Source organism: Giraffa tippelskirchi, chromosome 2 (assembly GCF_054371585.1).
Source record: "Giraffa tippelskirchi isolate mGirTip1 chromosome 2, T2T-mGirTip1v1.2.pri, whole genome shotgun sequence".
Lineage (NCBI taxonomy): Eukaryota > Metazoa > Chordata > Mammalia > Artiodactyla > Giraffidae > Giraffa > Giraffa tippelskirchi.
The window spans coordinates 219,285,488-219,306,487 of NC_137276.1; the positions used below are offsets into that span (position 1 = coordinate 219,285,488).

Below are 21,000 nucleotides of genomic sequence, written 5' to 3' on the forward strand. Positions count from 1 at the left end.
CACCAAAGCAACAGCAGACACACACAATATGTAAACAATATTATCAGTGGACACATGCTTTGTGCTAATTAAAGTTTTAAGGGAGAGGTAACAAGAGAGTTGGGGTTTTGGAAGCTCAGAAAGATCTCAAAAGGCCAAGATTGGGCAGATGGAACAGCATATTTAAACATATCCAGGGCTGTGTACAAAAGGTCAGCCTTCCTAGAGGCTCATGAAGATGAATAAAGGGGGTAACTATTTACTTCACTTGTCCAGGGTTATTCTGAGGATCAAATGAGTCTCGAAAAACAGAAAAGAAGAAAGAGAAATAAAGGAAAGCCAGTCATCAAAAGACACCAGAGTAATAATATAAACTTAGGGGAAAAAAATCTACAAAATCGTTCATTAAATTCTTTTTCTTTCCTCTTCTATTCTTTTTTCTATATATATTTGAGTGGCAAATAATAAACTGTGCCTTTGCAGTCATGAAAATGATTCTCTCTCCCCCTTGCTTGGGAGATGACTTAATGATGTGTATGATGTGAAGGGCTCCAGCCACTGACATTCACAGAGCTAAACACTAAGCCAGATCCCTCACAAACGGTTAAGACCTAGCTGAGTATTATTATCTTGTGTTTTCAGAGAAATGTGTGCTTATTCTGCACGGAGTAACCAAATGGCAATTATATAGAAGAAGGCACATTTGTCATCAGTTTTCATACATTCGCATATGATGTCTAAGCCAATGCAGAATACAAATGTACAAAAAAATCCTGCAAAATGCACAATATAGCTGACACTAATATCCTTTATAAACATGTTTACAATGACTTAAGTATCCAAGGGTGTTGAGTCTTTGGGCTTGGGAAGCATTTATTACTGAGTAACATATGCTAAAAGAGGGCCATTTCTTGTACCCATAATAATTTCAAAGAACAGGTGCTCAAGCTGAACAAACAGCTTCCAAAATCCAGTTTGGTTTAACTTGGCATCAGCAAGGAGTTAGAACAAATACTACTGGATACGGAGACACCAGAATAGATTCTGTCTCTAGTCTTATTGACCGGATGCATGACCTTGGGCAAATCATAGTTTCTTTGAGCCAGTGAAATGATGGAGCTGAACTGGTTGAACACTAGATTCCTTTCTCCTCTAATTATCTTCAATAAGTGATGAAGGAAGTAAGGAATGGCTGCCAGATGATGCTACCTAATGCCAAGAGACATGTGGTCAACATCCCTCAGCTTAATGAGGGAAGCCTCTCCTTCAACTGTGTTTATCCAAAGTCTCCCCAAGCAGATTCCAAATTATTCAGGTATGAAAGATTGTGCCCTATACCTGCAAAATGTCTGGCATCATGTGTATAATCTGTTTTATGGGGAGAGTGTAATGAATGCTTATTGCAGATCCAACATCCTTGGGTTAATTTTTGGATGCCTTTGCTATTCACAATGGCAAATGATATAAATGTACACAGAGCTACTATTATTGTGAAAAACAAATATAACACAAATCTTACTATTTTAAGCATTTTAAGTGGTTAAAAGCAGTTTTGGTGGCATTAAGTATATTCACGATCATCACTACCCTCCATCTCTAGAACATTTTATCTTCCCAAACTGAAACCCTGTACTCATTACAGATTAATCCCATATTCCCTCCTCTCCCCAGGCCCTGACAACCACCATTTTACATTGTCTCTATAAATTTATTATTCTAGATGCCTCATATATGATGGATTGAAAACATGGAAGCTTTCACAAATTGGCATCTCATACTTATGCAGGAGCCATGTTAATCTTTTCTGTATTGTTCCAATTTTAGTACATGTGCTGCCAAAGTAAGCATCATGTTATACTTCTGAAGCCCTCTAATACCTCCTTGAAATTATTAAGAGTGGTGACTGAGAATTAAGGCATTATCTAGTGATAGCTCAGTGGCAATGATAAAATTAGTTTTCTTTTTATTTGACTAAAAGCGGTTTGATTAGAAAACTCTAATAATGTAATAGTTATAACTATTACCAATGTGTCATATATAAAAATTTTAGGAAACTGCTTTTTGGTATCATAGAAAACAAACAGCAAGAAGTATATGCTATCAGGTCATAGTCATGAGGTAAAGAAAAAGCTTTAATATAATAAAAGTCACAGTATGAATGATTATGTTTTCAAGTCGAGCCCCACCACAATACTTTTCTTATAACGTAAGTTACATCAAAAAGGATATTTTGGCAACTTTGCATTCTATCACATATGTTGACTATCATTTGAGTGTGCATGCATGCATGCTAAGTCGCTTCAGTTCTGTCCAACTCTTTGTGACCCCATGAACTGTAGCCTGCCCACCAGCCTCCTGTTGATGGAATTTTCCAGGCAAGAATAGTGGAGTGGGTTGCCATGCCTTCCTCTAGGCGATCTTCCCGATGCAGGGTTTGAACCTGTGTCTTTCATGTCTCCTGCACTGGCAGGCAGATAGATTCTTTACCACTAGTGCCACCTGGGAAGCCCATCATTTGAGAGCAAACCCATTTTAATGATTTCAAGCCTCAGCAGTCATCAACGAAACGAAGGCAGGTTTTTCCAAAAGAGTCACACTCATTTAGAACTTCAAATAGCAGTTTCTCTCACTCATTTAGAACTTCAAACAGGAATTTCTCTCTGAACATCTCCTACCTTTGCTCCAAACCTAGAATGTGAAATTTGGTTTGCTTCTAAATAAAAACAATCTTCTAAATAAAAGAGTATAAAATGCTAATAAGTATAATCATATTAATATGAAATGTTCCCTTTGGCATTCCCAGCTCTCCACTCTTCATGCCTCGGGAAATTCTTTATAACTTGGCAAAGCTTCAGAAGCAACTAGCTACAGCCCCAGCTTCCCCTTCACTCTGCCAGCCTCTGAAAGAGGAGGAATGAATTGTTTGCCAAGGCAGGCAGGCTGGTTCAGCCTCTTGCTTCTGAGAGGTGTGAAACTTGCAGCTGGCCCTTCTTCCTTCTCTCAGATGACAAAGTCTCTGGTCTCTATTGACCTTAGGAGCAGCTTTATCAAGTTTCACATTTAAGAGGAAGCTGAACACACAATTCCTCTATTTACTCTAAGGGTATGGGCAGACTCGTCTAAATACCACCCAGACCAAAAACAAAGATAAAGAGACATGCGAAAAACAAGACAAATGGTCACTATTTGCTGTTCCACAGAAATAATGAGATTTAACTCATGCTTTTATGAGCACATGCAGTTATAAATGTATTTATAAAAAATTTTAAAACATTAAACAGGCCATTTTCAATTCACTGTCTTAGATCAGTGGATCTGCAATGGTAGTTGAAATTAAGTAACATCCTGACTTTGGTCTTTTGACCACTTTCTCACTCCAAGTCCAAAAGACTCTTTGAATAGCATTTTGATTCATATGATGTCAGCATTGCTTTGGACTTATGCCTCATAAACTGGAATGGGTTAATAGATCTCTTTTTTTTTTTTAAGGTTTCTTTCTGAAGTGGACCGTTTTTAAAGCCTTTATTGAATTTGTTACAATACTGTTTCTGCTTTATGTTTTGGTTTTTGGCCACAAGAGAGGCATGTAGGATTTTAGCTCCCCGACCAGGGATTGAATCCATATACCCTGCATTGGAAGGTGAAGTTTGAACCACTAAACCACCAGGGAAATCCCTGATCTCCTGTTTTTGATGAGACGTTATACTTTACTGTTTATTACTGACTTTCTAAAGCAGGCCACAGCATAGATGGCAGGAGAATAGTTAACAAAGAGGAACAGAGCTTGGGCTTCCCTGGTGGCTCAGTGGTAAAAGAATCTGCTTGTAATGCAGGAGACAAAGGAGGCCCGGGTTCTATCCCTGGGTCACGAAGATCCCTTGGAGGAGGAAATGGCAACCCACTCCAGTATTCTTGCCTGGGACTTTCCAAGAGTCCGACATGACTGAGCACAGCACAGCAATGGAGCTTACTCAGGGAGTACATTGCAAAATTTGTTTCTGAGTTATGAGCAAGAGGCAAAATTAACATTCCTTCCAAACTGTTTCTCACATGTAAACACATTCATCTTTTTTCCAGTTAGTCTTTGTGGAAATAGATTTCAAAATTAATCTCAATTTGAATGCATCTCTATGTTCACAGCAGCAAATATCACTACCACTTTTCTTCTCTTTCAAAATATGAACCTTGAAGGCAGCTGGTTGTGAAAGGCAAGATAGCCAGCCCTTGTTCGCCAGTGTAACATCACTGGTTGTTCCCCAGAATCTACCCCCTCCACTAAAAAAAATCAGACACATCTGCTGCAGGGTTCCCCGCTAGAAACAGTCTAGGAGCCTCTACTGTGGTCTGACTTCACCTCCCAATCATTTTAGTTAAGAATTCTTGAATTTTGGTTCAAATTACAGGGCTATGCATAACAGCTGGTGAGTTCAGGAAAATCCCTGGAATTGCACCATGGATCATCACAGGCAGCCGCAGAGCTTGGTGTGGGAGGCAATGCCTCAGGCTTCATCCACTTGGTTAAGGTACACACACACACACACACACACACACACATCAGAGAATGGCATGAAAACAGACAAAACACACCAATGTGTCAGTGTGCCACAGTCATCATGATTTAAGGAAAAGTTCACATAGAAATTTCCTTGTATCTCGGGCAAGTTTGGAATAAAGGGTATCAGTGTAGTAAATCAATTTTCCTGCTGCTTCAAAAGCTTATCCCTCCTGCATGGAAACACAGAGGAATCATCTCATAATGGATATCTCTTTAAGTAGTGATAGTGTTTTAAAACTTCATTTAAAAAATTACAATAGGGCCTTAAAAACAGAAGGAAATTAAAAGAAATCAGATTCTTTACTCATGTAGGTTATTACAGAACACTGAGAATCTGAAAAAGAATGAAGATATGTATCACTGAATCATGCTGCTGTACACCTGAAACTAACACAACATTGTAAATCAACTCTACTCCAGTGAAAAAAAAAAGAAAAAATTTATAACAAGAACACTCCCTGAATTGATCTACAGATTCAAAGTAATCCCTATTAAAATTTTGACTATCTTTTTTTTTTGTAGAAATAAGGAGAAAAGACTCTGAAATTCACAAAGGGACCCCAAACAGTCAAAGCAATCTTGAAAAAGAACAAAGGACGACTCACAGCACATGACTTCAAAACTTATTACAGAGCTACAGTAATCAAAATAGTGTGGTCCATGATAAATGCCCACTATTATAACAATATAAGAATGTACATACAGAGCAAAGGAACAGAATTGAGAGTCAAGAAATAAACTCATACATCTCTGTCAACTGATTTTTGACAAGGGTTCCAAGACCATTTAAAATAGAAAGAACACTTTTTTCAACAAATGGTGCTGGGACACTGGATATCCACATGCAAAAGAATGAAGTTGGATCCTTACCTCACACTACATATAAAAATGAACTCAAAATGAATCAAAGATCTAACTATAAGGGTTAAACTATAAAATTCTTGGAAAGAAACATAGATATATATTTGATCTTGGATTGGACAATGGTTCTTAGATATAATACTAAAGCATAAGCAACAGAAACAACAAATTGATAAACTGGACTTCATCAAAGTTTTATAATTTTTTGTGTTCAAAGGATATCAAAAGAGTGAAAAAAACCTACAAAATGGGAGAAAATAGTTTCAAATTATATATTTAACGAGAGGTTAGTCTCCAGAATAAAGAACTTTTACAACTCAATAATAAAAAGGCAAAAAGCCCAATTAATAAAGCAAAAGATTTTAATAGATACCACTTAGTTATTTAGACTGAAAACATAATCCAGAGAACCACTGCAATGGCATAAAATAAACAATATATTTTATATATAAGTCATCTAATGACTGCTAGGGTCCATTTGGATCACAAGAAACAAGATCAGTATATCACACTAAATTATACATATTAATGTCTATAATCTGTCAGTGGAAACAGTGGCTGACTTTATTTTTCTGGGCTCCAAAATCACTGCAGATGGTGACTGCAGCCATGAAATTAAAAGACATTTACTCTTTGGAAGGAAAGTTATGACCAACCTAGACAACATATTAAAAAGCAGAGACATTACTTTGTCCACAAAGGTCCTTCTAGTCAAGGCTGTGGTTTTTTCAGTGGTCATGTGTGGATGTGAGAGTTGGACTATAAAGAAAGCTGAGAGCAGAAGAATTGATGCTTTTGAACTGTGGTGTTGGAGAAGACTCTTGCGAGTCCCATGGACTACAAGGAAATCTAACCAGTCCATCCTAAAGGAGATTAGTCCTGGGTGTTCACTGGAAGGACTGATGTTGAAGCTGAAACTCCAATACTTTGGCCACCTCATGCAAAGAGCTGACTTACTGGAAAAGACCCTGATGCTGGGAAAGATTGAGGGCAGGAAAAGAAGGGGACGACAGAGGATGAGATGGTTGGATGGCATTACCGACTCAATGGACATGGGTGTGGGTGGACTCTGGGAGTTGGTGATGGACAGGGAGGCCTGGCGTGCTGTGATTCATGGGGTCACAAAGAGTCGGACATGACTGAGCAACTGAACTGAACTGAACTGAATCTGTCTGCCAGATGGGAGACATTACATTTGCTTTAAATTAAACTTTTTGACATTCATTCTTCCTAGAAAGTGTATTTTTTTAAAAAAAATAATGCTAGAGGATTGAGTTTTCTTTTAAAATTATGGATCAGAAATATAGAAAAGAATATATTTGTTTGTCAGCAGGGAATATTATAAAAATTACCCAGGGAAACTGATGCTGTTTCCCTGAATAATTTCCATGTCAAGTTATACATGTCAACTTACACACACACTGTATTTATAGATTCAATAATTAAACCACTAAGAAAAAGCCAGCTTACATATCATATTCAAAAAAGATATAGAGAGCTAAATGTCTACAAAGTACCAAACTAGCCACTATGAGTGAATTAGATTATTAAGGGCTGTATCCTCCTAAGACAGTTTTCAAATCAGCTGGAACTGAGGTATGAACCCACTAGCACTGACACGTCTATATTTTGCTGTTTAGAGACATTTCAATATGGCGGTCAAAGAATCAGAAAACTGGAGTGCTACTGTCATAGTACACGTTCTCATCTTGAAGATTAATATGCTTCTATGTAGGTCACTTGACAACACATTTTCACATAAAATGAGTGTTCTATTTTGGAAGAGTAACTGTTTTGCTATGAGGGGGCCAAAGATACACAGTTGCTGCTGCTGCTGCTAAGTTGCTTCAGTCGTGGCCGACTCTGTGCGACCCCGACAACGGCAGCCCACCAGGCTCCCCCGTCCCTGGGATTCTCCAGGCAAGAACACTGGACTGGGTTGCCATTTCCTTCTCCAATACATGAAAGTAGGCAAATAAACACCAGTCAAAACTGCAATTCAGGCAGTAATACTGGAGAAAATATGAATAAGGAGCTCTAACACTACTGTAAAACTAAGGGAAGAACATGTCTTTGGCAATTTATGAAACAAATAAATATCCTTATATCCAATACTTTGGCCACCTGATGTAAAGAGCCAACTCATTGGAAAAGACCCTGATGCTAAGAAAGATTGAAGGCAAAAGGAGAAGAGGGCGGCAGAGGATGAGATGGTTAGATAGCATCATTGACTCAATGGACATGAGTTTGAGCAAACTCAGGGAGATAGTGGAAGACAGAGGAGCCTGGTGTGCTACAGCCCACGGGGTTGTGAAGAGTCAGATATAACTTAGTGACTGAACAACAGCAACAACAGAATATCCAAATAGTTAAATCATCTCTAAAATAAAAATCTACATATACTTAAAAGTCATTTCTTATGAAAAACAAAGAATAAGAGCAGAGTAAGTTACTAGTTGTTTCACTTTATTTTTTGCTGTTCAGTCGCTCTCGTGTCTGCCTTTGCTCATTTTATTTACTTTTACAATTTTTTTCTCCCTGATGGCCTTCCTTGACTAACAATTATATACAAGAATACTTAAAATTCTCAGTAGTAATGAACGTTCCTTTTTGTTGGTCTGGCAAGTGCTATAAATATTCTAATTTAAACCTCCGCTTCCTTTGGATTCATTAAATCCCCAAATCAGTAGGTTTATTAGGAACAGAGAATGGAAACACTGTCCTTGAAATAAAAATGCTGTATTTTCCCCAAAGAGCTGAAAAGTTTACCAAGGGGCTACAGTCAAATTGTAATAAAAAATTATAAGCATTCCTTCATTAACTGAGTTTCTTGATTTCCTTCCACATAGTTCAATCCTACCCCATTCACCATGAATTTGTTTAGTCAGAGATGGAACTTCCAACATCTGGTTTATAACAATTCATGCATTTACTAATTTTGAATGCTAAAGAAAAAAAACAAAACACAACAGGGTATAAAACAATCGGGCCTTCCTTCCACCTTGCCTCTTCCTGACTTTCTCGTAAATTGGTCATTACAGCATTCTGTGAAACACCCATCTCTTGAGAGCTGCAATGATTTTAGCCTTGAGGAAGCTACAAAATGAAGCACTTTGATAAGTAACCTCAGTGCTTACAGAAGAATAGAATTCTTTTTAGCACAGATTCAAGGAAGATTACCAAGGGTAGAAAAACCCAATCATTCTGACACAGCAAATCGACAAAGTAAAAACTGAGCTGAACAATAGTAGAGATGAAGGAGTTCTGCCTTTGTGACGAGTTGAAAGATGATCAAAATATGGACATTGAAAAGAGGCATATTTTCCTTACATTAATGATTCTATCATTTGCTTAATAAAAAAATAAAGCCCTAAACAGTTATTTTAAATGAATAAGGGTTTTTCCCCCCTCTACAAACAATGCCTTAAGCATTTCTTTATAGAAAACTTCATAATTTGTATGCAAATACCTTACTTTTAAAAAGGAAAACATTAAATAATAAATGACATGGCTGGGAACTTGCACATAATAATAACTCAAACTGAACTGAAAAATTCTTATGAAGTAATAAATGGCAAGCTTTTATAAGACTAATAATAGAGTAGTTCTGATAATTCATTCTTACTGGTGAAGCAAAGCAAATAAACAGATTCAGACCCTGGTTGATGGGACAGTCAGACTAGACAACATATTTAATAGATCAAGTGTCAAAATATATGAATTGGGCAGAAAACCATATAGCAGAAGGTCATGGAAATGACAGAAGATAATACTGTAAAATGTTATTCATTACAGTGCTGAGAACTCTGCTTGATTCTTTATTTTGATAGTCGTGCCAACTGCATCCACTTTCTTGGCTTGATCAATTACAGCTTTAGGGAACGCTGTGGCTGAGGAAAAAGGTCTGTTTTATGCAACACTAGCTATGCTAGGTGCTAAGGAAGGAGTTCAGGGTGGGTCTGCAGGGTTACAGAGGAGGCCAACTGACCCATGTAAGTTAAGGAGCATCTACCTTGTAGCCTGGGGATTTGCTTCAGCCTAGGCCATGGGCTTCTCCGGTGGCTCAACAGTAAAGAATGTGCCAGCAATGCAGGAGGCACAGGTGATGCAGGTTTGATCTCTGGACTGGGAAGATCTCCTGGAGAAGGAAATGGCTACCCACTCCAGTATTCTTGCCAGGAAAACCCCACGGACAGAGGAGCCTGGTGGGCTACAGTCCCTGAGGCCACAAAGGGTTGGACACGACTGAGAGACGGAACACGCACGCACAAGCTATGAAGACTAACACCCAGACCACCAGGTCCTCCGCTGGATCCCATGGATACGGACACGACCAAGACATGTCCAGAAAGAGCTCACAGGGTGAGGGGGGCTGGCGAGCATGTCTACAACTAAACACAAAACAGAGTATGGTACTCGAGGTGGATACCTGGTGCTCTAGACACTGAGGATCTAGAAGAGAATTCTACTGAATTGAGAGTAGAAAAGTGGGTAATAGAGACAGAATAAATCTCAGACTCATGCAGACCTTGGCTCCAATGCCACTTTCCTCACTTGAACCATTGGTTAAGGGCAAGTTAGTGACCTCTCTCTTAAGGTTCCGTTTCTTCAATCATAAGTTGGGGGTGCAGACACTGAATTCACCAGCATTGTCACTGGCACACGCGGTACTTCTGTGTGAATTACAAGAAAGCTCTGCTTCATGAGGAAAGTGTTAATTACGTGACCTCAGGGACTATAGCCCACCAGGCTCCTCTGTCCATGGAATTCTCCAGGCAAGAACACTGGAGTGGGTTGCCATTCCCTCCTCCTCCAGGGGATCTTCCTGACTCAGGGATGGAACCTGGGTCTCCTGCAGTGCAGGCAGATTCTTTACCATCGGACACAGCAAAATACAAGAGGGCTTGACTCCATTAGTGGGATACTAATGAATGAAGGTCAGTCACACTCTATCCCTAAACCACCTGCCACATCTATATGTGATGACCCTGAACCTCAGCAAGGGTGAACTTTCATAAAGAACTCGGGCCAGCAACATCATTGGTAAGACATAGTCATCAGTTTGCTACACAGCTGTCACTCAAACACCAGCTCTTCCATCTGGCTTCCTATGCAAATTAGTCAAGGGTTTATGGGAGTGTGGACATTTCAGCAGAGCACTGAAGGATGCCACTTTTCAAGCAAGGAAGAACCACGTGCAGATTGTCTTTTCATTTCAGCAGGAACTCAGCTCTGAAAAGGGTAGGAGGGTAGGGGGGTAGGAGGGAGCCACAGTAAGACAAGAGGCAGGATGACCTGTTGAGAGTCCAGTGAAACTCCTATGAGAGGGTGAGGATCTGAGCTAACAACTTGGGTTTACAGAGAAGGCAGTCCTCATGAATACAGGAGGTAGAATACATAGGAGACCTCAGACTGATGAGCAATCATGGGTGGAGGAAAGGAACTCACCACGGATATGGTTTAGGACAACTGAGAGAACCCATAACTGAGACTGTAAAATGAGTGAATTTTAAGAAGGACCCAATGATTTCTTTAAACACATACTTTAGAGTTTGAGCAATGGGTGAAATATAGGCATACCTCAGAGATACTGCAGGCTTGTTCCAGACCACTGCAGTCAAGCAAATAGCCCAATAAAGTGAGTCCCGTGAATTTTTTGGTTTTCCAGTGCAAATAAAAGTTATGATTACACTATCCTGTAGTCTATTAAGCGCAAATAGCATTATATCGAAGAAACAATGAACATACCTTAATTGAAAAATACTTTATTGCTACAGAATGCTAATTGTCATCTGAGCCTTCAGCAAGTCACAATCTTTTTGCAATAGTAACATCAAAGATCACTGATCACAGATCACCATCACAGATATAGTAACAATATCTGAAATATGATTTCATGAAGGAAATCAACCCTAAATATTCATTGGAGGCACTGATGCTGACAATGAAACTCTAATACTTTGGCCACCTGATGCAAAGAGCTGACTCACTGGAAACAACTGTGATGCTGGGAAAGATTGAAGGCAAAAGGAGGAGAGGGCGGCAGTGGAAGAGATGGTTGGATAGCATCACTGACTCAATGGACATGCTCTGAGCAAACTCCAAGTGGTAATGAATCTGCCTGCCATTGTGGGAGACATGGGTTTGATCCCTGGGTCAGGAAGATCCCCTGGAGGAGAAAATAGCAGCTCACTCCAGTATTCTTGCCTTGGAGAATGCCATGGACAGAGGATCCTCGCTGGCTACAGTCCACAGGGTCGCAAAACAACCTAGTGACTGAACAACATCAAAGATCACTGATCATAGATCACCATCACAAATATAATAATGGGAAAGGTTGAAATGCAATAATGACCAAAATATGACACAGAGACATGGAGTGAGAAAATGCAGTTGGAAAATGATGTTGATAGATTCACTTGAGACAAGGTTGCCATAAACCTTCAAACTGTAAAGAATGCAGTATCTGCGAAGCACAATAAAACGAGGTCTGCCTGTATTGAGTCTGGAATAGGTCACTGGGACTCAGCAGACAGGCTGTTGTTAGGTTTATGAATATAGGATTTACAGGAGTTAACAGCAGAGCAGCACAAACAAACGCGGTTCTCAGGAAAGCAGTGGCTGAGAATGAGCAGAGCTGAAACTCACTGGCACGATGAATTCTAGACTCTAGTCAGTCTTGCTTTATTGACTTTTTGATGCCACGAATTTGATGCCACTTCTCATGTTTGCCCCTTTCTCTCTGGGGTGCCTAGCTTCTTCCTCAATTTCATCCGTGCTAGAGAATTCTACCCTTGTGGGAGCAAAAATTACCTGGAGCAGGTCAACCTACGTCACTAAAGATACTGGCAGTTTCTCAGGGCTGTTGGAAACCCTTCATCTCCAGAGCAACTATTAACCCCCATGTGACAAAACTACTCTGTTTCTCTCCAGATGTTTTACAGTATTAAACATATATCCTAACTGCCTGTGTTTATAAGCACAAACTTTTATACAAAAAGCATGCATTTGTAGGTTCTTTTGGATTTTCTCCTTCGACTAGTGGCTTGGAATTTTAGTATCTTTATTTACACTGAACTGACTCCAAATCTAAAATTGGATTATAGAGAAAACGCGGATGCATGTACATCAGACTAAATGACGAAGCTTCTAAGCAGAAACAATTAAATGTACAAGATATAAACTGGAAGAAATTTGTGAAGATCCTATTTAGAAAGTAGGCAACAAATCAACAGCTTCTATTCTGGAAAATTTCAAGCATGTACAAAAGTAAAGAGACTACTACAAAGAAATCCCACTCAGCTTAAACAATTAGCACCCATGGCCCATCTTTTTTCATCCATTTGTTGCTGTTGTTGAGACACTAAGTCTGCCTCTTTGTAAACCCATGGACTGTAGTCCGCCACGGTCCTCTCTCCATGGAATTTCCCAGGCAAGAATACTGGAGCGGGTTGCCATTTCCTTCTTCAGGGGAATCTTCCTGACCCAGGGATTGAATTCATGTCTCTTCAGTCTCTTGCATTGGCAGGGGGATTCTTTACCCCTGTGCCACCTGGGAAGCCCTGTTTTATCCATACTCCTACTTTAGAAGGAAGTTATTTTAAAATGTTCCTTTAAATGAAGAATGCTTCTATGAGACAACTAAGCTCAAAACAGACAAGTCATTCTCCCCAGGGAACTCTCTTCTTTGGCTTTGGTGCTAGAACCTCAAATGGTACACAGACCTATTTAATGGAGTTCATTAATGCAAGCTTCTGTTCCCATAGGAAACAGCCATTTAAAAATGGAGGCAAGAAAGATTTTGAAAATGGTTATCTTTTAGGATTCGGTGTTCAGTGTACTTAGAATGACAAAACTTTTTTTGTGCTAAGTTAAGGGGTGACTTTATTTTTTATTATGTAACAGCTTAATTGAGATATAATTCACATACCAAAAAATTTACTGTTTTAAATGTATAATATTTATGGGTATTAGTGTATTCACAGAGTTGTGCAGCCATTATTACTGTCTAATTTTAGAAAAATTTCATTATCTGACTCTTGAGAGTCCCTTGGACAGCAAGGAGATCAAACTAGTCAATCCTAAGGAAATCAACCCTGAATATTCATTGGAAGGACTGATGATGAAGCTGAAGCTCCAATACTGTGGCCACCTGATGCGAAGAGCTGACTCATTGGAGAAGAACCTGATGCTGGGAAAGATTGAGGGCAGGAGGAAAAGGGGACGACAGAGGATGAGATGGTTGGATGGCATCACCGACTTGATGGACATGAATTTGAGCAAACTCAGGGAGATAGTGAAGGACAGGGAAGCTTGGTGTGCTGCAGTTCTTAGGGTCAAAAAGAGTTAGACATGACTTAGCAACTGAACAACAATATATTCATTAACTGTACTCTCATTACCCCCACCTTCCAAGCCCCTGTCAGACACCAACACGTTTTCTGTCTATAAATTTGCCAATTCTGTACATTTTATATAAATGGAATTATACAATATGTGATCATTTGTGACTAGCTTCTTTCAACTTAGCACAACTATTTTTAAAATGATATGCTCTTAATCCGACTTAATAGTTTTTTTAGTTTTGAAGAAAAATAATTCCTTGATTCTAGCTCTCTGAATATTCTCCCTGTCACTGAGATGTGAAGTTTAGTGTGTGGCCCGATTCTTGGGCATTTTGCAACACTCAAGACAGCTGAACTGCCATCTGTTCTGGAGAACTGTGTCTCATTAGTGGTCACTGCTTTCAGTAGTTTGCGCAATAAAAACATCTGATAATTTAATTAGAAAGAGTCAACCAATTACTGGGTGAGAGTGAAATATTCTAGTCCTGTGCAATGGCTTATTCTTCCATAGTTGTATTACTGGCAACAGCTCTAAGTCACTTATGAAAATAAGCTTGTTAAGATGACTAGAAGGCAAAAATACATTCACCTAGAAGATGGGCGCTTCGATTCATTAAGAATGTGATGATTTCTTTGATTTTGTCCCTTCTACACCTTACTAGAGGACTTTCTTATAGTTATTTAATAAACAGTATTTTAAAGCTTCCTTACAAATGTCTTCCTTACAAATATATCTAACAAGAATATTCAGTTCTTAAAGAAACGATTCTGTACATTAACGCACAATACTGAACAGACCATTACCACTTGATTAAGTGCCAAATACCTGACTGTAATACAAACTACACTTGCGAGGCATTGCCAAGTTAGAAAAAAAGAAGAGTGGAATAGCACTGGCATGAGATGGAAACATCGAGCTGTGCTTTGGGCACTTCAAAGCAGGGATTCCTGCAACCGGTACACCGTCTACAGCGTATCCTGGGTGGCCTGACTTCAGACAACCTGCGTCAATTTCAAACCTAATTAAGCATCTATTTCCAACCCAGTTAACAAAGGGCAGGACTCATTATGGAGAGAGATACACCACACACATATTGCTTATTTACAAACAGTTCATGCACCAAGGCACCCAGATTTACACATCTGTTTTATGCTGAAATATGCACCGGGGCAACTGCATCTAAGTACTTTTGTGAGATAAAGTTAAATACAGGCATTTTGGAGGTTTGCGGAGAATTACACTATGTGATACATTATTCCCTTTCCAAGAAAAATAGAAAAGGGAAAACTTACTCATACAAAATATTAAAGATGTCATTAGGGTCATAGGAGACAGTGGGCGCCCAAGATCAGTTTCCTGGTTTTGCAAATGTATGGCATTATATAAGATGTTACTATGAGGAAGTTGATCCTGGACTTCTCTGTATTACTTTTCTAACTTCTTATGAGTGTGTGATTATTTAAATGAAAGTTTAATGAAAGATAGTGGACACACAATTAAGTTTAAACAACAATCTGATTCAGAGAACACTCGTGACTATGTTGGGTGGCAGGCAGGCAACAAAGAAAGATGTATTACTGAATACAACAATCATCTCAAAGTCAGAAGTCACAGTTTTATGGTTTTTATGGGTTCCCTAGAGTATGCGTGGCATAGGCAAGTTCCTAAAACTGTATCGATTTGAGTCCCTTCATCTGAAAACCTGGTCTATCATGCCACTCAAAAGGTATGATAACAAAGAATTAAGAGATGAAGAAAGGGTTGTTTCTATTAAACTGTAAAGTACCAAAGCAACTTAAGGTGATTAAAGACTAAATTAGACAACTGTTGACAAGTACAATCCAGTAACAAGTGGCTCGTTATCACACAAATAGACCGAAAGGCAAGTTACATTCTCCCCACTTTTGTAAGCATGAAGGTAAGATCTGATGCAATTGCTGAAATGAGAGCTAGTTATATTCCCCAAGGGTTTCATTGTCAACGGGAATCTGCTCTTTTTCCTTCCACCTGTTAAAACACTGGCGATTTCTGAGGCAGACTAACTCAGTTCCCTGATTTCCTCCTGCACCAGGAAAACACGTTTATATGTGCAGCATCAAAAGAACAGCTCACTCACCAACTTCATCCTGAATTTCCTCAGCCACGGCAGGAACGTTGTAGAGCAGGGAGAGAGACTGGTTCATGCGTTCATAAATTACTCGGAGGTGTGTCATAACCTGTAGCAAAGGAGGTCAACAGTGGCAGGTAAACCACCTCTGGAGTAAGGAACAGTTATTTTCCTTACCAAGCACCGCAGACAGATACAAACTTCCCAAATAAAACTGACAAAATGCTGCTGGAACTTTGAACTTGAAACAGCACCTTTATTTTTCTTGTCATGTTTTTAGTTCTCTGTCTTTGGAGTTGGTTTAAACTTCCCATTATATTAAATGTCTATAACCATAAAATATAAAGCCAATTGAAAAGACCATTTCTGCCCAACTATGATTCCTAATATTGAGATTCCTAAATAACCTCTGATATCCTAAATATATGTCTTTCAAATTTTCCAACAGATGGGATCACATGGATATTTCATAATAGATACTCGAAAAACTCTTCTGTTTAAGGAAATTCAAAAATTTAGATTTCTGCAGGTAGATTCCAGTTGTCAAGCTTTGCAAATGGCAGAATATGATACTTATCACTACCAAGCTACATTTAGTCTCATATTATTTCCAAGCTCCATTATAGAAATGGAGCTTGTGATTGTCTTCTCCAATTAGCTGGACCATATTTTAGCAGTTTTGGTTTATACAGCTTATGTTTTTGTTACTTTAGTCATCAGAGTTTGAAATGGTTCCTTAGAACCATTAGCAGAATCAGTAGCAGTAGACACTCAAGATTGTTATATTCTTTGTCATTTTTATAACTCAGAAAGTGCCAAATCACATGCTGCTCTAGGACAAGCATTTAGAATTTCCCAGGTATTAAAGGACTCTTGCCACAGAGGTCCAACACCCATGGCTACTCTGGGAATACCTAAAGATTCAATTCAAAGAGCAAGAACACTGAATTGTCCAAGTGGCATGACTACCACACTCTGTGCTTACCTGGGATCGGATCTGAGCAGCTTTTTTTGGATCCACCATGCGAACATGTTCAAAATGCTTTAGGGTGTGCTGTCTGTCTTTCTGTTCAGCACGGACATACTTCTTTAACATATTGAACACATGACGAGGCTGTAGGGGGCAAAAATGAAAAAAAAAAAAAAAGTTCAGATTTGTCCAAAATATTGCTTTTTCTAAACGCTTTGGGGTCAGAGGGTCCACTAATTCTTATCCCATGATGTGAAAGCACTGAGAGTCATTTTTTTTTCTTTTTTTTTGCAATTCTCCTTTTCAAACAATTCTCCACTTCCCTCTTCCTAGGTAATTCCTTATTCAATTGGCCACTTTTCATTTCTATAAGAGCATTCAGCATTTGACACATACGATGATGGCTGTCCTTATTAACAATTCCTTTTAAAACAGTGCCTTCTATTATTGAAGGAGAGTGGATTTTTAAAAAACTTGATGGTGGCTGTCCTTGTTAACAATTCCTTTTAAAATAGAGCCTTCTGTTATTGAAGGAGAGTTGATTTTTAAAAATTTTTTGGCCTTGCTAGGTCTTTGTCGCTGCTCAGGCTTTTCTCTAGTTGCAAAGAGCAGGGGCTACTCTCTAGTGGCAGTGTGCAGGCTTCTTATAGCAGTGGTTTCTCTTGTGGTCAAGCCCAAGCTTTTGAGCATGTGGGCTTCAGTAGTTGTGACTCCTGAGCTTGAGAGCACAGGCTCATTAACTGTGGCCCTTGGGCTTAGTTGCTCCGAGACATGTGGGATCTTCAGGGATCAGGGATCAAACAGGTGTCCCTTGCATTGGCAGGTGGATTCTTAACCCCTGAGCCACCAGAGAAGCCCAGAGAGTTGATTCTGGATCTGTCAGATTTAACTTAGGTCCTTCCCATTTTCCCACCCAAATATACAGGGGCACTTGAGATTACATCTCTATTTGTACAGTCTTAATGGCTGTCTCATATCCAACTCTCACATTCATACATGACTACTGGAAATGGATGTGAGAGTTGGACTATAAAGAAAGCTGAGTGCCAAAGAATTGATGCTTCTGAAGTGTGGTGTTGGAGAAGACTCTTGAGAGTCTCTTGGACTGCAAGGAGATCCAACTAGTCCATCCTAGAGAAAATCTTTCCTGAATATTCATTGGAAGGACTGATGCTGAAACTCCAATACTGTGGCCAGCTGATGCGAAGAACTGATTCATTTGAAAAGACCGATGCTGGGAAAGATTGAAGGCTGGAGGAGAGGGGATGACAGAGGATGAGATGGTTGGATGGCATCACCAACTCGATGGACATGAGTTTGAGTAAACTCCGGGAGTTGGTGATGGACAGGGAGGCCTGGCTCTGGGGTCGCAAAGAGTCAGACACGACTGAGCGACTGACCTGAACTGAATGGTTGTCTCAGCAGTTATTGCTGCACAAATAATCCTACCATCAGTAACACGTAATAATCAAAATGAGAAAAATAACAGACAATCACCACTAATTTGTAGGCCACGGAGTAGCTGAAAAATTCTAAGAGACATCATATTTTCCTAGTAGAAAGGCCAATGTGTTATTTTACTATGGAGTTTAATTAAAATCTTTCCATGCGATCAGATTCTAATTCTTTCAGCAACAGTTAAGTTTCTTCTTAAGTGCTTCTATTTTTTTCTAATTGGTTCCATTCCATTTTTATTCCAGTCTTACTTGAAAGCATTCATCCTAATTTTTTTTTTTTAAAGGACAAGGTCTACTTTCTCTGTCTTTGACAATTCTACTGCTACATGCATTATACTGTGTGAGTTTTAAAAACAATTTCCAAAGATATATGCTTCCTCTTCATTAAAACGAACAAAAATTACCTGTGTAAGTCCATGTCAGAAATAGAATTTTGGCCATTTGAGTCTATCTAGTTATTAACCTATGGTGCCTTGAAAATCAGATCCCTAGGTCGTTGGGAAGATCCCCTGGAGAAGGAAATGGCTACCCGCTCCAGGATTCTTGTTTGGGGAATTCCAAGAACAGAGGAGTGTTATGTGTTTCTGAATGCCCTCTTCAACTGTGAGCTTCTCAAGGGCCAGGTTTGGTCTTTCTGTATTAAGAATCACACAGGATACAGAGTGCTGGACTCAGAGAGGCCGCTCTGAATTGGCTTCCATGCCTTCCCTGATAGCTCAGTTGGTAAAGAATCTTCCTGCAAGGTGGGAGACGCCGATTCGATACCCGGGTTGGGAAGATCTGCTGGAGAAAAAACAGACTACCCACTCCAGTATTCTTGGGCTTCCCCTGTGGCTCAGCTGGTAAAGAATCCGCCTGCAATGCAGGAGGCCTGGGTTTGATCCCTGGGTTGGGAAGATTCTCTGGAGAAGGAAAAGGCTAAAAGGCTACCCACTCCAGTATTCCGGCCTGGAGAATTCCATGGACTGTATAGTCCATGGGATCGCAAACAGTGGAACACAACTGAGTTAACTTTCACTTTCATGCTTTCCACAGGCCATGCTCCTAGACTTAAGAAAACAAATAAATAAACACAACAAAAAGAAAGTAAACCTGGGTTCATCTGCCTTCTTTCTTCCTTTTCTCCTGGAAGCAATGTGCTTCTCCATAATCTCCAAAAAAGGCAGATATCACAGCTTGAAACATAGTGTTTGGCAGCTCATCATTACAATTCTCATTGCTACTGTGAAATCTGGTTTACCCTACAAATTTGGAGAATGATCTTTTAAAGGAGAAAAGCAGTAAAAGAAATAACAATTGACAAACTCCACTAATAATATACATGTAAAAGGCGATAGGTTTATACAAAGTGAAAGTTGCTCGGTCATGTCCGAGTCTTTTTGACTCCATGGACGTTAGCCCACTAGGCTCCTCTGTCCATGGAATTTTCCAGGCAAGAATACTGGAATGAGTAGCCATACCCTTCTCCAGGAGATTTTCCCCGACCCAGGGATCGAACCTAGGTCTCCTGTATTACAGGTGGATTCTTTACCATCTGAGCCACCAGGGAAGCCCAGGTTTATACAAACTGATTTGGAAAAGGTAATTTTTTGGGTCAGAAATCAAAGGCTGAGTACTGTTGATTGTGATGGATATTTTATACGCAGGATTGAGCAAACAGGATATTGCATGCCTTTCACACTTGCTCCTTTATTCAGCACCAAGGCCTAAGAAACTCCTTTAGTTCTACTGCAATCATACTTCCAAGGTTGGAGACAGACAGGATTGCAAATAATTGCAGTCATCCAAGGCGCCCCAGCCTCTTACTGGTGCAACTGCTTGGCTGAATATGCTTTCTCAGTTGCTCAGTTTCATTTTTTAATTCTTGAAAAGGCTTTGTTGTTTTGAAGAAAATAGAACTTTTTTTCTTTAAGAGCTCACATAAGGAAAAAATGCTTCAAGTGACCATAAGGAATGTTTTTCATCATAACTCTCTTTTCTTCTTTATTTTTTGGTAGTTAGTCACCTATAAATGTTTCTACAAGGCATGTGGTCCTCAGGACTGTCACCCCTGAACATGGGCACCAGGAGGTAACGGCTCCAAACTGGCCTTGATGCTTGAAGCTAAATTCTAATAACTGACGTTTGAGTCTCTCCCCACCGCAGCCCCCCCACCCTCACTTTTTTCCACTGTTACCACAAACAGCACAGACTCCCACTTGTGGTTATTAACATTAACATCAATTTAAAAATAAACATGAGTCTCAAACTACCTAAGCCTCAGTTTCCTCATCTGTGCCACTGAGATAACGATCTTTCACAGGCATACATGGGGACGAAACATGTTGTTTGTTACTGAAACTAACACAACACTGTAAATCAACAATTGTTGTTGCTTTAGTCCCTCAGTTGTGTCCAACTCTTGTGACTCCCTGGACTGTGGCCTGCCAGGCTCCTCTATCCATGGAATTTCCCAGGCAAGCATCCTAGAGTGGGTTGCCATTCCCTTCTCCAGGGGATCTTCCTGACTCAGGGATTGAACCTGTGTGTCTTGCATTGGCAGGGGGATTCTTTACCATTGAGCCACCAGGGAAGTCCCCAATCAACAATACTCTGATATAATATAAAAATTACATTAAAGAATCATTTTAATGGTGAAAAGAAGGACTGATGCAAATGTACCAATATGATAATAATTTATATTTGGGTTATGGATACATAATCCATATTTTTAAAACATATTTTC

The 21,000-nt window shown here is 39.5% G+C and overlaps 1 protein-coding gene and 1 non-coding gene across 11 annotated transcripts in view; both read right to left on the minus strand.

Moving 5' to 3' along the window:
- APP (amyloid beta precursor protein) overlaps positions 1-21,000 on the minus strand; it is a 292,111-nt gene that overhangs the window by 48,071 nt on the left and 223,040 nt on the right. For all 10 annotated transcript variants that reach the window (XM_081557722.1, XM_081557714.1, XM_081557706.1 and 7 more), the window contains 2 exons: positions 16,834-16,962; positions 15,858-15,957 (listed from right to left, as the gene is read on the minus strand). In XM_081557722.1, coding sequence (XP_081413848.1) covers positions 15,858-15,957; positions 16,834-16,962 — 229 coding nt within the window. The remainder of the gene's footprint in view (positions 1-15,857; positions 15,958-16,833; positions 16,963-21,000) is intronic.
- On the minus strand, positions 1,721-1,827 carry LOC145539992 (U6 spliceosomal RNA). Its single transcript, XR_014078129.1, has one exon. It is a non-coding gene; the product is annotated as a U6 spliceosomal RNA (small nuclear RNA).